This window comes from Eublepharis macularius, chromosome 8, assembly GCF_028583425.1.
Source record: "Eublepharis macularius isolate TG4126 chromosome 8, MPM_Emac_v1.0, whole genome shotgun sequence".
NCBI lineage: Eukaryota > Metazoa > Chordata > Lepidosauria > Squamata > Eublepharidae > Eublepharis > Eublepharis macularius.
In genome coordinates, this window is record NC_072797.1 from 96,708,239 (window position 1) to 96,721,703 (window position 13,465).

Consider the following 13,465-nt stretch of genomic DNA (forward strand, 5'->3'; position numbering starts at 1 on the left):
GATTGGCTTTTTGATTCATTACTATCCGGTCCAGTGTATCATCCAAAACAAGTGCTATCATCCATGAATGTGTTTGCAGCAATTTGGTGCATATACCAATTCAGAATTACTGCCTTATTGGATGTGTAATTAATACTATGGTGTAGTTGATACACACCCTTCATTTTGGTCTCTCTTAGACAGGTGGATTTGTTGAAGCCCAGGCAATATTGGGGAATCACTTTATTCTGAATGTTAATTTTTAACCCTCATTAGCCTCATCAGCCAGTAGCTTTTTGTCACTTGTCTGTTTCTCTACAATTTACTTTTCTCATATATTCTGTAAGAGCCCCAGATGTGTTCGTAAATAACCTATATATATAATGATAAGTGCAAATCAGATCCCATTAAACAAATATATGCTTATGGGATCTGAACTGGCAGATACTGAGTAAAGATCTTGAGGTTGCAGTGAACAGCTTGATGAAAATGTCAATGCAGTGTGTTACAGACACTTGTCTGAAAATAGTGAGTGAACAAAAGGGAAGCAGGTTTGATAATTGCTTCAATATGTTTGCAAGGTGGATTGCTTGCTTAATCAAGTACTTGCTGTACATCTTTGAATAAGGTAAAGCACAATGGTTGAAATGTCTAGATTAATCTCATCAGCTTGTTCTGAAAAAGTGGTTTGTTACCTGTATTCCACAAGAAAGGTTTGCTTCAGCTCAAACTAATTTCAGACAATCAGAAGTGACAAATTGGTAGATTTTGGTATGGCCATATGGGCTTCACATAATTGAACTTATATTAACCACATCCCAAAACCCCTGAACCTCTCAGACTTGAGCTGTGTGAGACTGTCTAATCTTTCAGAATGTGCTTTGGTGAGATTCTTAAAATTGTATTTTATTTTTTAGATCTGATACATAGAAAAGGGAATTATGATGTATGCAAATCATGTTATCTTTTACATATGGTAGTATAATTTGCATATTTGTGATCTGTATAAGTTTGACTGTTTCAAGATGGATGAAACTGATTTTAAATAAAAGTCTTAAAGACACCATCGAGTGATTATTGTCTGGAAACATATTTTTCATTTTATACCTGGAATAAATAACTTCTGAGTCGCCACTCTCAAGGAGTAATCGCAATCAAGGACTAAAAGAAGTGCTTCTTCAGTCAATGAGCAATTATGTAAGATAAAAGGGCGGCAGATTCATGAAAGGTACACCCATCAAGGGTTCCTCTGCTGTGCCGATGCTGGCCCAAAAACAGTGCTTCCCAATGGCCCTTCTAGCAAATTCTCTTATCAGACTCTGCTCTACCCGGCTTTAGTTCCAAGTTATGCTACAACAGATCAGTCCCGTCTTTAGGATGCCAGGAGACTTCTTTGGGACTTAACTGGGCTGCGTTGAAACACCCCCAACTGCAACGGAGGCAGAAAAGCAACGTCTCTCCTCTTTGGAAAAAGCCCGGATGAATTCAGGTGCGCCTACAGTACTGATCGGCACACGCAGGTCCCTTGTTAGGGAGACAGACTGAGTAAAGGAAGACGTACATGACGTTCTTGTATGGGCCAAACTCGGAATTAATGCAGAAGGGCGAACCGAAACGGCGTGGTACTTCCCTCAAAGGCAAACTCGCCTCCTTGAGCCATAAGCGTTACATGCGTCGTGATGCAACTGCGCAATCGCAATAAGGCCTACTTAGAATCCTACTGAATGGGGCTTACTGCCAGGCAAGCATTCTGACGACTCCACCGTTCGATGCGCATCCCACGAGTCCCCCAAACACGGGCACTTCGTTCCTTATGGCATTGATCCCCCCCTCCCCCAGCTCTAAACGCTGGCTGGCGCGCTTCCCTCCCCCCCCCCGCCCCCCCTTCCGCAGGCGCCTACTACGGCACAGCAAACTGATGGCGCCACAATGGGGTCCGCGGCTGAGGCGACAAAATAAAGGCGGCGCCCTCTTGGCCTTCCCGTACCTTTCCGCATCTGCGCAAGCGCCGACTAAGCCAAGGCGGGAGGGGGAAGGAGTGGCTTTACGACCTCTGCCGCTTTTCGCCCTCTAGAAACACAGAAATCCTGACGCATGCGCACAAATACATCGGTGTTGTCTTCCTCCTCTCCCGACCCGCGAGCGCGCAAGAGACGCCGCTCATTGGCTTGCGAGTTTAGAGTGGGCGGGAGGGGCTTGGAAGACGGAGGCTGACTGACAGTAAACGTTGGCGGGGGCGCATTGCTTGGCCTCGCCCTCCTGGATGCTCCTCCTCTGCCGTGCCGGTGCCGCTGCTGCCGGCACGTTCTTCGCAGGGGCTGGTTGGTGGAGCGGAGCCGTCCGTTTCCCCACTTTGCGCCCGAAACTGAGCGCGGCCGCCGTTCGGGCCGAGTCCTCCGTGCGGGCTGCCGCCGCGGTTATGAAGCACCTGCCGTATTTCTGCCGCGGGGAGGTGGTGCACGGCTTCGGCCGCGGCTCCAAAGAGCTTGGCATCCCGACAGGTAAGAGGATCGGGCCCTTCCCCGGCCGGCCACGCTGCCTTCGTCGAGGGGAGTGGCGTGACTGGGCACCCCAGTCGCTGGGACCTCTCCGCGGCCCTTCTCGATCCTTCTCTCTCCTCCTCCACACTCCCGGGTTATGTTTTGTCGGTGCGGGAAAAGAGAAAACGACTCGCCTTATTTGGGGGGGGGGGGCGGGGGGGACGGGGAGCTCCGGTGCCGGCATCGCTCCTGTGGACCGGAGCGCGCATTCCGCTTTCCTTTCCATTTTCTCTCTCAAAAAAAAATAATAACAAACCAATCTGAGTTTGTTTTGTAACTTTCCGGAATGGTAAACCTTTCATAGAACTAGCAGTTTAGCCAATTTTTTTAACACGCTTCGTTGTAAAAATCCTTTTCGCTCTCAAAAAAAAAAAGCATCTGAAACTCTTTACACTATTTTAAAAGCAGTATTGCGAATGGCCATGGAGCAGTTCTAAAACGTGATAGGTGAGACCTTTCTAACTTGAAAACAAGGTTGTTTATTCACTTTATGCTGAAAATGTTTTTGTTCTGTCAAGTTGTGTGTATATAAAATCTACACTGGCTGGAGTTCATACTCATTTGCTTTTCTTCCACTCATTGTCAAGTGACATAGGAAGCCATTATTGTATCAGCTACAATATGGGAATTTTTATTTGAACCATTGATTTTTAGGTTGGTGGTTTCAGTCATCCAGAAAGAGATGAAATTAAATCTCCTTCCCTTTAAATCAAGGCCACCTTGATGTGCAGAGTCTGTCTGGATCTGAATTCTCAGCATGGGAATGCCGGAGAAAGTGAATGTGACTTACTGATGCAGGGCATGACTGCAAGCTTTTACTTTTGTTTTTCAGCTAACTTTTCTGAGGAAACAGTTGAGAATTTCCCTTCTGATATCCCTACTGGTATATACTACGGATGGGCTTCAGTTGGAGGTGGAGAGGTGCATAAAATGGTCTTGAGTATAGGCTGGAATCCATATTACAAGAATGTTAAGAAATCTGTGGTAAGGACTCTTGTGTGCTAATTAGTTTATGAGCCATTATGGCCCTGTCCAGTAGGAACTTGTTCTTGGAGTTTTAATTTCCATCGTATCTGATGTAAAATATGGAAGCCTTTCATTATGCCTTTTACTGATAGCATCATGAGCGTGCAGAATGGGAGAGGGAGAGAGCGAGTCAATTGGCTGCATCACTTGTGCTTGCAAACAGATTACCTAGTTACAGGTTACAGATCACATGTTGACAGTTGCTTTCAAATTAAACCTGGCAACTCGGGTACATGGCTGCCCTTGGGAGATCTCCTTTTACCTGAGAGCTAAGGCTGTATTTCTTAAGATACAATCCTATATATGGAATATACTTTTCCAGAGGTAGGCAGCCTTTTGGGCTCACTTATCCAAATAGTGCAGTGTTAAGATGTTGGTCTGTCAGGTGGGGGAGAGATGAAGGTTGTACTTGGAGGAAGCCAAGCCTTGTGGCAATGGCAACATCTCATGGATTCAGTTTAAACTTACGTGGTGGCTGTGCCCAGCTGAGTGGCAATGGCAGGCATAAGCCATGCTTGTTGCCCTCTCCTGCACTGCTGTCCTCAGCAGAGCTGCCAGGGCCTCTGTCACCTGAGTGCCAAGCACAGTGTTCTAGTGTGCCATTGTCAGCATGCGTGCCACGGGTTGCCTATCCAAGCGTTATTCTGTCATACCTGTTTCTCTCGTAAGAAACAGTTTGGTTGGAAATTATACTGAGGAGCCCATTGCTGACAACTGAAAGAGATACAGAGTTAATTTTCCATGTTGATTTCACCTCTATTTTTGATAAAAGACCAAAGGATTTGGGAGGATGGGAATAAATAAAGGGGAACAAGTTATAAGGGAGCTGCAAAATGAGATTAAGGAAATAGCAGGTTAATGTTGATCAGCATGTTTAATTCGAGAAGGTTGTGGAAGTGATAAATTTGTAATTGAGTTTATTTTCACAAACTGCAAATGTTGGGATTAATAGGTATGGTTTTTTGTTCTGCCTAATGTATGCAGGTGACGTACCAGCACTGTGCAAGGTGATATAGCTTCAAGTTTCCCTGCTTTTTATGAAACTATGTTTGTTAATGCATCTTTAACAGGTTTCAGCTTATTTCTTTACAGTAGTATATTAATGTAAGTGGCTAATTTGAAAAGGGGAATTTAAAAACTGTTTTTCTTCTAGGAAACACACATCATTCACTCTTTCAAGGAAGACTTCTATGGAGAAGATCTTAGTATAATAATTCTTGGCTACATAAGACCTGAAAAAAACTTTGATTCTTTAAGTAAGTTTTGAATATGTTCTAATAAAAGCTTCCAGTAGTTCCCCAAGTTATACCAATAATTAACTTGACTTCTGTTTGTCAAGCTGGCCCAACCTATAAACCAGGGGTCCCCAACCTTTTTAGCCCTGTAGGCCTAAAAATGGCTGCCAGAAGAGGCTGCTGCTCAGGAAGAAAGGGTTCTGACTAGCTTGGGGGAAAAAAGAGGACTTCAGTCCCTGCCACTAGCCAGGCAAACTGTTTTCCTTCTCAGCACTGGTGCTGAGGAGTAAAGGGCTCTGGCTGGCTTGGGATGGGGAAGAGGGCTTCAATCTCCCCCCTTCCCCCTGGCCTGACAACTTCCTTTCTTTCTGAGCACTGCTGCTTGTAAGTAAAGGGCTTTGGCTGACTTGGGAGGAGTGGAAGGCTTGGCACAAACCCCATCTGGCCACTCTCACTTCCTCCAAAGCCTCGGTGAACGCTCAAAAATGTGTCCGCTAGCACCTTTGTGCCTGCAGGCTACATGATGGGCATCCCTGAAATAAACCGTTGTGGTCTTCTGCCTTTCATTTTGGCAAGCTACCAAAGCTAATCTGCCTAATGGAATATTGTTTGTCATACACAATTGGGGTGTGTGTGTGTCTGTTTTAGTTGCACCTTTTCCCTTCCCCAGGCCTTTCCAAAAAGTAGTTCATTACCCTGTCAATGATAATTGGTGTTTTTGCCACCAGAAACCTGGCTATCTAGTTTGCATAACATGAAGGAGCAGTTTTTCCACTATTCACCCATGTGTTACGCAAGCTGGAAGCCCCAAGATTTTCCTAAGAAATTTAGAGTGTGTGTTATTTAATGTTTCTTCCAGCAGTACCTTTGATAAGGAAGTGCTTTTGGCATCTTCCTAGAATGAGCTTCCATTGGAGGAACAAAGTGTTTATAAGGAGTTGCAACACCAAGAAAGCTTTAGATGGCCTTTGTGTGCTCTGGCTTTGCTGGTGCTCTGTTTGTTTTCCTGCTTTTATGTATTTTATATACTATATTTGGGGTTCCCAGTTGTATGCTGGTAGCAGGCACACTTCTAGTGGTTTGTCCTGTTGCCTGTTGATCACCGATGATTGGTGGGAGGTGGCAGACTACCCAATGATCAACCGCTATGGGCAGGCAACCTTGGCAAGCGTGCTGCAGGCAGAGCGTGATGACATCACTTCCTGCCAGCTGTGGGAGTGCTCCCATGCTTCCCCAGGGGCCAATTTTTGTCCCCCAGTCGGCTGAATCAGCCTGGTGGAAAGCATGGGAGCAATCCCACTGCTTGCACAATGACATCACTTCCACAAGTAATGTTATCAGCAAGCCTGATATCGTCAGATCTCAGAAGCTAAGCAGGGTCAACCTTGGTTAGTAATTGGATGGGATACCTCCAACGAAGACCAGGTTTGCTGAGGCAGGCAATGGCAAACCACCTCTCTTAGTCTCTTGCTATAAAAACCCCACCAGGGGTCGCCATTAGTCAGCTATGACTTGAGGGCGCTCTCTACACAGTATCCCAGTGAATATCAGGTTCCCCCCCCCCCCAATCCTGCTGGAAGGGTATAGGAACTTGGCAATGCTAACTATATAGACACAATACTTCTATTATGTCTTTTTGAGAAAGGTGCCATAAAAACATTTCACTTGACAGATGAATGATCTTGTTCATTCTTGCCAAACTTTCTACACACTCTTTCCTTTTAGGTTGATTGGTTCATGTCACCATGGGAAATAATTTTGCTAATGCAGACTGATTTTCTTTTTCCATCTTTGGTTCTAGGAAAATTAAGTTCCAGACTGGAATTCTCTTTTAGAACTTACTAATTATTGCTGCTTTTGTCTAGTTCAAGTGTGGCATAGATTACTTGGCTCCTAGGCCTTTGAATCTGGCTTTGGAAAATAATATTAGAACTCTTCGAATCTTCTCCCGGTATTCTAGAGTGTGTCTTGGTTTTGTTATACTATTCTAAGATGAAAAAGCTGGGTTTTTTAAAAGCCAGATTTAGAAATAGTTTGTGTATTGTTTGTATACTGAACATCTTTTGCCATAATGTCTTCCCAGCTGCTTTACAATAAAAAAATTAATTTTGAATTGTTTTAATCCGCTGTGGTAAATGGAAGCAGGGCTAGGTTGTGTGGTTTCATCTTCCGTGTTTTTCCTATTTGTGTATCACATAATGTGTGTGTAGATTAAAATCCACTACATTTATATGAACACACAAGAAGCAGCCTTTTATTGAGTCAGACTATGGTTCTGTCAAGGTCAATATTGCCTGACTAGTATTGGCTGTCCAGGGCCTTGGGCAGAGGCCTTTCCTGTCATATTATTCCTGATCAAGTTTTATTGGGGATCATCTTAAAAAGACCTATATGCAAAGCAGATTGTCTGCCATTGGCCCCTTCTCAAGGCCTGAACTCTTGAGTGGCAGAGGTCTGAAGCATTTTGTTAGCAGTATCTCTGCTGAGTTAGCAATAGAAGCAGTTAGTTTGTATCTGTCCTGCGGTGTACTGAACAATGACTTTATTTATACCCAGAGAACTAGTCTTAGAAGCATCTTTTTCTTCCTTTGGAAGTGTTGTAGAAGTCTGTAAAATTTCTTACTCTGTGACGTGTATTGTTTGAAAAGTTAGAATTAGTGTGTGTACGCATGGGGAATCAAGAATGTTGCGGGCTAACTGGAAGTGTTGTATATTTAAACTGCTGATTCTCTCCTTATTACGTCACATCAGTGACTGTTTTTCTTTATTAATCAGTTTTCATATGATATTTTTGAAGTAACTTTTTCCTAATATATATATTATTTGGAGTTAGTTTGTGAAATGAGTGTAGTAATTTCTTTCTTTTCTTTTTTTTTGTAGGTGCCCTCATAGCAGCTATTCAAAATGATATTGAAGAAGCAAAAAAAACTCTAGACTTGCCAGAACATCAAAAATATAAAGATGACAACTTCTTTCACATCCCGGGAAGCAAAATAGTTAATGGCCATTGAGTAAATTGTACTAATCTTAAACAATTACCCTTATTTAGAGAAAACTGTAGTAACTTAGTTCTTTTATGGCTTAGAATTTTCTACTTGTATTACAATTGAATCAAAATGGTTAGCCAGCCATATTGAACCAACATTAAGTTCTTCTCTTAAAAAACAAAAACAGCATATTGTTACCCGGCATGTTGGAATCTACTCAAAGGTTTCATTGCATGTAATGCGATGTGTATAAACTGTTACTATTATTGACTTATCTGAGGCTTGGCAAATGTTGATCCCCTAAATTCAGAGAACACAAGTTCTTTCTGAATTTTTTAAAATTATAGCTGCCTGGTCTGAATTAAATTCAGTTTCTGATTTTAGAGATCAAAGCAGTTATGCTTCTTGTAGCAAGAGAAACCCAAGAGAAATATAGAGGGGACACAAATCGTTCAGCAGGGCATTCTTTTTGGATCTTAGGTTTGTAATTGTCAGAAGTATTTCTGGAGATTGATGGAGCTTATTTAACTGCCCATGAGTAATACTGAGTAGACTCGTCCTGATTTCAAGAGAAATCTTTTAATATAAAAATACTGTTTAAATCTTAACCCTTATCTAAATATACTTGTTTTAATTCATGGAATTATGGAATGTTTTGTCCAGTCTCATTCTTTATGAATCTACTTGATACAGCTTTGATACAAAACTTACTCTAATCCGATAAAAGCTGACTTTGAATTGTCTCTTTATTCCACATGGAAGAAGTGGCAAACACATGTCTGGGAGTTGGCGGGAATAACGGTTAGAGTGTCATATTTGGACCATGGAGAGAAAGGTTAAGTTCTCCACTCTGCCATGAAACTCAGCAGGTGATCTTGGGCCAGCCACAGTGTTGTGATTTAACCTACCTCATAGGGAGGTTCTGTTGTAAAACAGGACATGGTGGATCACGTATGCTGCTCTGAACTCCCCGGAGGAAGGGTAATAGATGGACCTGCTGCTATCTTTTGCTATTACAAGAAATGTTTCTCTTGGTGCAACATGGTAAGTGTGCAGAAGCACTGATTATCAGCCCTGCCTGACTTTGGAATGTGAAAGTGTAGCTGGTATTTATGATTGGACCACTCCATAAAAAGCAGATGTAAGAAAAGGTAGGAAAAGCAGGATTTTCCTATTCCAGGAAAAACTAATTTTGCCAATAAAATAGACTATTGCTACATGCTGCCCCTCTTAGGAGATGCATACTGCCCAAAGTCAGGACCCTATGCAAGTGGAGCCCCCTTACCTTGGTTGTAGTTGCTTACAACTCCTAAGCCTTTTTGAACACTTACTCTGGAATAAAGTTTTTTGAGCTCCAGAGCCAGTGCGGTGGTGTGGTTAAGAGTGTTTGACTAGGATCTGGGAAACCCAGGTTTGAATCCTCACTCTGCCATAGAAGCTCACTGGGTGACCTTGGGCCAGTCTAACTTACCTTCACAGGTTGTTGTGAGGATAAAATGGAGGAGGGGGGGGGGATAATGTAAGCTGCTTTGGTTCCCACCAAGGAAGAAAAGGTGGGGCATAAATGAAATAAATAAATTAGTTTTTATATTTATTTACAATAGCACATACGGACAGCTTACTCCTTTTCCATGCTTTCTCTTTACTTCTCTGTTCAGGCCATCACTTCATAGACAGCCTTCACTTAAGTTTATCTCAGTTTTTCTGGCAGCATTCCTTAACAACAAGATGCTTCTAGCCTTGACTGCTAGAGAATTCTCAGTCAAAACAAAAAATAGGCATCTTGGGGAAATCAAAGAATGAAAATGAAATAGCTCAAAAGACACTGTGTTCTTCACAAGACAAGAACTATCAAATAAAAAGGTCATTAGGCATCAGTCACATCAAAGTAAAAAGTCTCAAGGTTAGCATATATTAATCTTTTAAAAATTCTTATTCTGTATCAATATTTCCTTTAATAAGTGGTTACAGTGTATTTTTTGTCAAATTATCATGAATTAAAGTTTTGAAACTTTTATATTAAACATGCTCAAAATCAATTTATAAAAATCAGGCTGCTAAGCACAAAGTGAGGTTGCACCTCTGCACATTTAAGACTGAGACCAAAAATGGTAGACTAACTTTAAAGTTGGTAGCTACATTTGTTTCTCCCTTATCGGACAGTTTGCCCCTTGTGCTAATAATCACAAGGAAATGCCTGTTACCGTCTTGTTGAAATGTTTGTGAATCTAAGAGTGGCAGTTCAAAATGTTATAACCTTATTTTAAATTATTTTTATCTAGTGTTGTTGCTCATCTACCCCTGCCTGTGGCATATAGTTTTGTATATCCTTATCTCACACTACACTGGGTTCTGGAGCTGATACAAACAAGTCTCTTGCACTGTTTCTGCTGCCAACAAAGCAGCATCTTAACTCAAGTGAGGGGAACATGTATCTCATGTGATGCTGAGTCTTTGCCAGAGCTTTAAGAAACTTGAAAATGAATGTCTGGAGGCTTGCCTGGCGATGACTTATTAAAAGTTAGTGGTTGGAAGTAAGCATGGAGCATGATTATACCTTTGGGAATCTGAATGCATTTGTTCTTCCCTGTGTGTTTCATTAGTCTTGTTTTATTTTGGAAAACTGGTGCCTTGTGATATAGCTTATTTAACTGGTTGTGAGCCCAAGCCTAGGCATCATAACTTTAGAGAATTCAGTAGGGGGAAAGCACTTCAGCTTTTCACAAAATCAGTAGCCAAACTATGAACCAGAAATATAGGTTGTAAATGAAATCAAGGACACGTTATAGAATTCTGCCTTTATATATGAATGTATGTATTTATAAAATGATCACTGTAATTGTTATTAAAGGTTTTCTTTTTGTACTCATTTCAGTGAAATAAAGTACATACTAGTGTATATGTATTCTTTGTGCCATGACAAATTGATTATTTCACTTGCGAGGATTTAGGATTGTGAACTGCCAGAGTCAGATTTGTTGCATGCAGAGAATGGAATTCATAAGGCCTAAAATATTATCCATCCAGTGTTTGGGTATAATAAAGCAGGTTAATCTTTTACTTGACCTAAAATAGTAATAATAGTTAGTAATTCCAATGTATGTCAGAGAATAAAATGTTTAAGGGAGTTTTCTGTAAGAGAGAGAAATTTACCTGAAGCATTAATTCAACATGTTTTTTTTTTACTTTCATAGCTACTTCAGACTGTAATTACTGTATGAAATGACACAGCATGTTCCTTCTTTCCTTAACTTGCACCAAGTACAGTTAGTTTGTGATCCAAAGTCCAAGTGGGGGCAATCAGTTAGTGATTCTATTCAGTGAGTTGCGTTTTCAAAATTAGTGTCTGAAGAGCCCACAAGTTCAGAATATAAATATTTATTTGCTTAGACTCTGTAATGGTAGTTTTAGTTCATCTGAATGCAGTTTTGAAAGGGCCTGAGTGACTACCAAAACTTAAACTCAGTAGAACACATTATACTATCTACGTTAAACAAAAAATTCCAAGGGTTCCATTGGCTTCTCATTAAGCATCATAAAGTAGTTCGTGCAACTAACAAGTTTGGTGTGGTGGTAGAGTGCCCTCAAGTCATAGCTCACTTATGGTGACCTGTGGCAGGGTTTTCATGGCAAAAGACTAACAGGTGGTTTTCCATTGCTTGCCTTTGCAACCCTGATCTTCATTGGAGGCCTTCCATCCAATTCCTAACCAAAGCTTTTGAGATCTGACAAGATCAGGCTCACCTGAGCTATCCAGGTCAGGGCAACAAATTTGGTAATATCCTCATAAGGGAGTGGGTTACTATCCTTCTCAGGCAGTCCTAAAACTATTCCACTTTATCAATGGACAGCCATTCAAGGATGGAACGGGGTCACATTAGGATTGCAAAAAGTTGTTTAGAGAATGTTTCGTGCTCATGGCAGTCTGGGATAGGCTATCTGGTAATAGATGCTGGTTAGCTTAGAATTTCACTTATTGGAGAAAGATGAAGCTGTCTTGACTGAAGCTGTAGGAGACTATCCTGAGTCCTACACCATTTGGGCTTGTCCAGGCCTGAGCTGGGAGTACTGCAGAGGCAAGCACACACTGAGCTGCTTCCTTAAACGAATAAATCACAAAAAGCTCTCCAAGTGATTGCCTGTTTTGACTTCATAAACTCCGGCCTGGATAAGATTAGAATACAGAAACTGACTCTTGTGCTTGGCTAATGATATCTGATGGTACTTCAGATGGTATTTGAAGAAGGGAGCTTTGATTCTTGAAAGCTTATACCCTGAAAATGTTGGTCTCTAACGTGCCACTGGACTGATTCTGAACTGCAGGCCAACTTGGAAATGTATCTGAAACTAAGGTCAAATAAGGGCAAATACCTAATTCAAGCTTGTTAGCAGTAGTGATCTGCCTAAATACAGTGAATGAGCCTAATTTGAAATGAAACCTGGCCTAATTTGAAATAAAACACCTTTTCCTCTTGCTCTTGGCACTGAGCTTAAGGATCAATTTGAGAATAGTCTTGTTTTGATAATTGATATATTTTTTATCAATAGATGTTCTGTTTCTAATAACACCAAAAGCATTGGGTTGCCTTGTGCTACAGTACAATAGACAAGAATATCTGCATGTACTTCAAGTTTGCACCTTAAACCAGCTTTTATAGTTAGTGCAGGGTGAAGCTGCCCAGTCCTTAGTCCAGTCTTGTTTCTCCCTCTTCATTCATCCCACCTTCCAAACAGAATGCAGACATGAGCGCTTCCCAAACTGGTTTTTTGAGCAATACTACTTGGTTGTAGTCCAAGTTCCAAGAACTGGAATTAACAAGATGGGAGTCTGTATGCATGCAAAGAAGAGGATAAACAATTTAGAAATTTTCTTCCCTGAGGACTGAATTTCAAGGAACTTGAGTAGGTTAATCCCCTCTGTTCCCTCCCCTTTTTAATTGACTCAACATTCCATGTACCTTGGACATACCCAATAAGGCTGGATTTTAGGGGGTTACTTTTGGTCAGTTTATCATTTTTTTTCTGTATATGGGTGTATGTGTGTTCCCAGAGCATTTATGTACTGCAATTTTGTCTATCAGTCTAGTTTTGCTGCTTTTATGATTATTGTGGGGGGAGCAGCTGCTTTTAGATATATTGAAAAGTATGCTTAAATGCTGATCTTGAATGAAGAATAAGTTTTTTATACATTAACCTCTGCATAAAGTGAAAATGGGAATGGCTGTGCAGGAGAAGGGTATTGGGAAACTCTAATTGTACAAGTGGGGGACCCATCCTTTCCTTTTGGCTCTCTGGGCTGCTCCCTTGCTGGTCAGTCTGCCTACCACTACACCTTCACTTGACTGGCTCACACAGTGGCTTTGCCTCTACCTGTGTGTCTCATTCAGAGTCGTAGAAATAGGCTGTAAGGTATCCGACTATAACCAAATACAGCTAAAGAGTAGTCAAAATGAAGAGTAAAGACTATAAGTGCACACTTATGCTCCACACACTCCATGAGGTTCATTGAGCCTTCTGTTCTTTCAGTTGGGAATGGCTGAGGACACTATTTTACTTCCCTCTATTCAAGGAACTTCTGATTGCTAGCAATTGAATGGTTCCAAGACCATTGTGGTGCCATCAGTTTGCTGTGCAGTAGGTCTAATGGCTTTATACACTAACGTTACACACAAAGCAAGACCACCCACAGCTCGAGCAT

General features: G+C 41.5%; 1 protein-coding gene across 1 annotated transcript; it reads left to right on the forward strand.

Annotated features, from left to right (window-relative positions):
• Positions 1 to 2,205: 2,205 nt before the first annotated feature.
• RFK (riboflavin kinase) lies at positions 2,206 to 10,672 on the forward strand. The gene is made up of 4 exons (XM_054987413.1): positions 2,206 to 2,480; positions 3,352 to 3,503; positions 4,699 to 4,801; positions 7,661 to 10,672. The coding sequence occupies exons 1-4, from the start codon at positions 2,243 to 2,245 to the stop codon at positions 7,789 to 7,791; spliced, it is 624 nt and encodes a 207-aa protein (XP_054843388.1). The 5' UTR covers positions 2,206 to 2,242; the 3' UTR covers positions 7,792 to 10,672.
• The last annotated feature ends 2,793 nt before the right edge of the window (positions 10,673 to 13,465 follow it).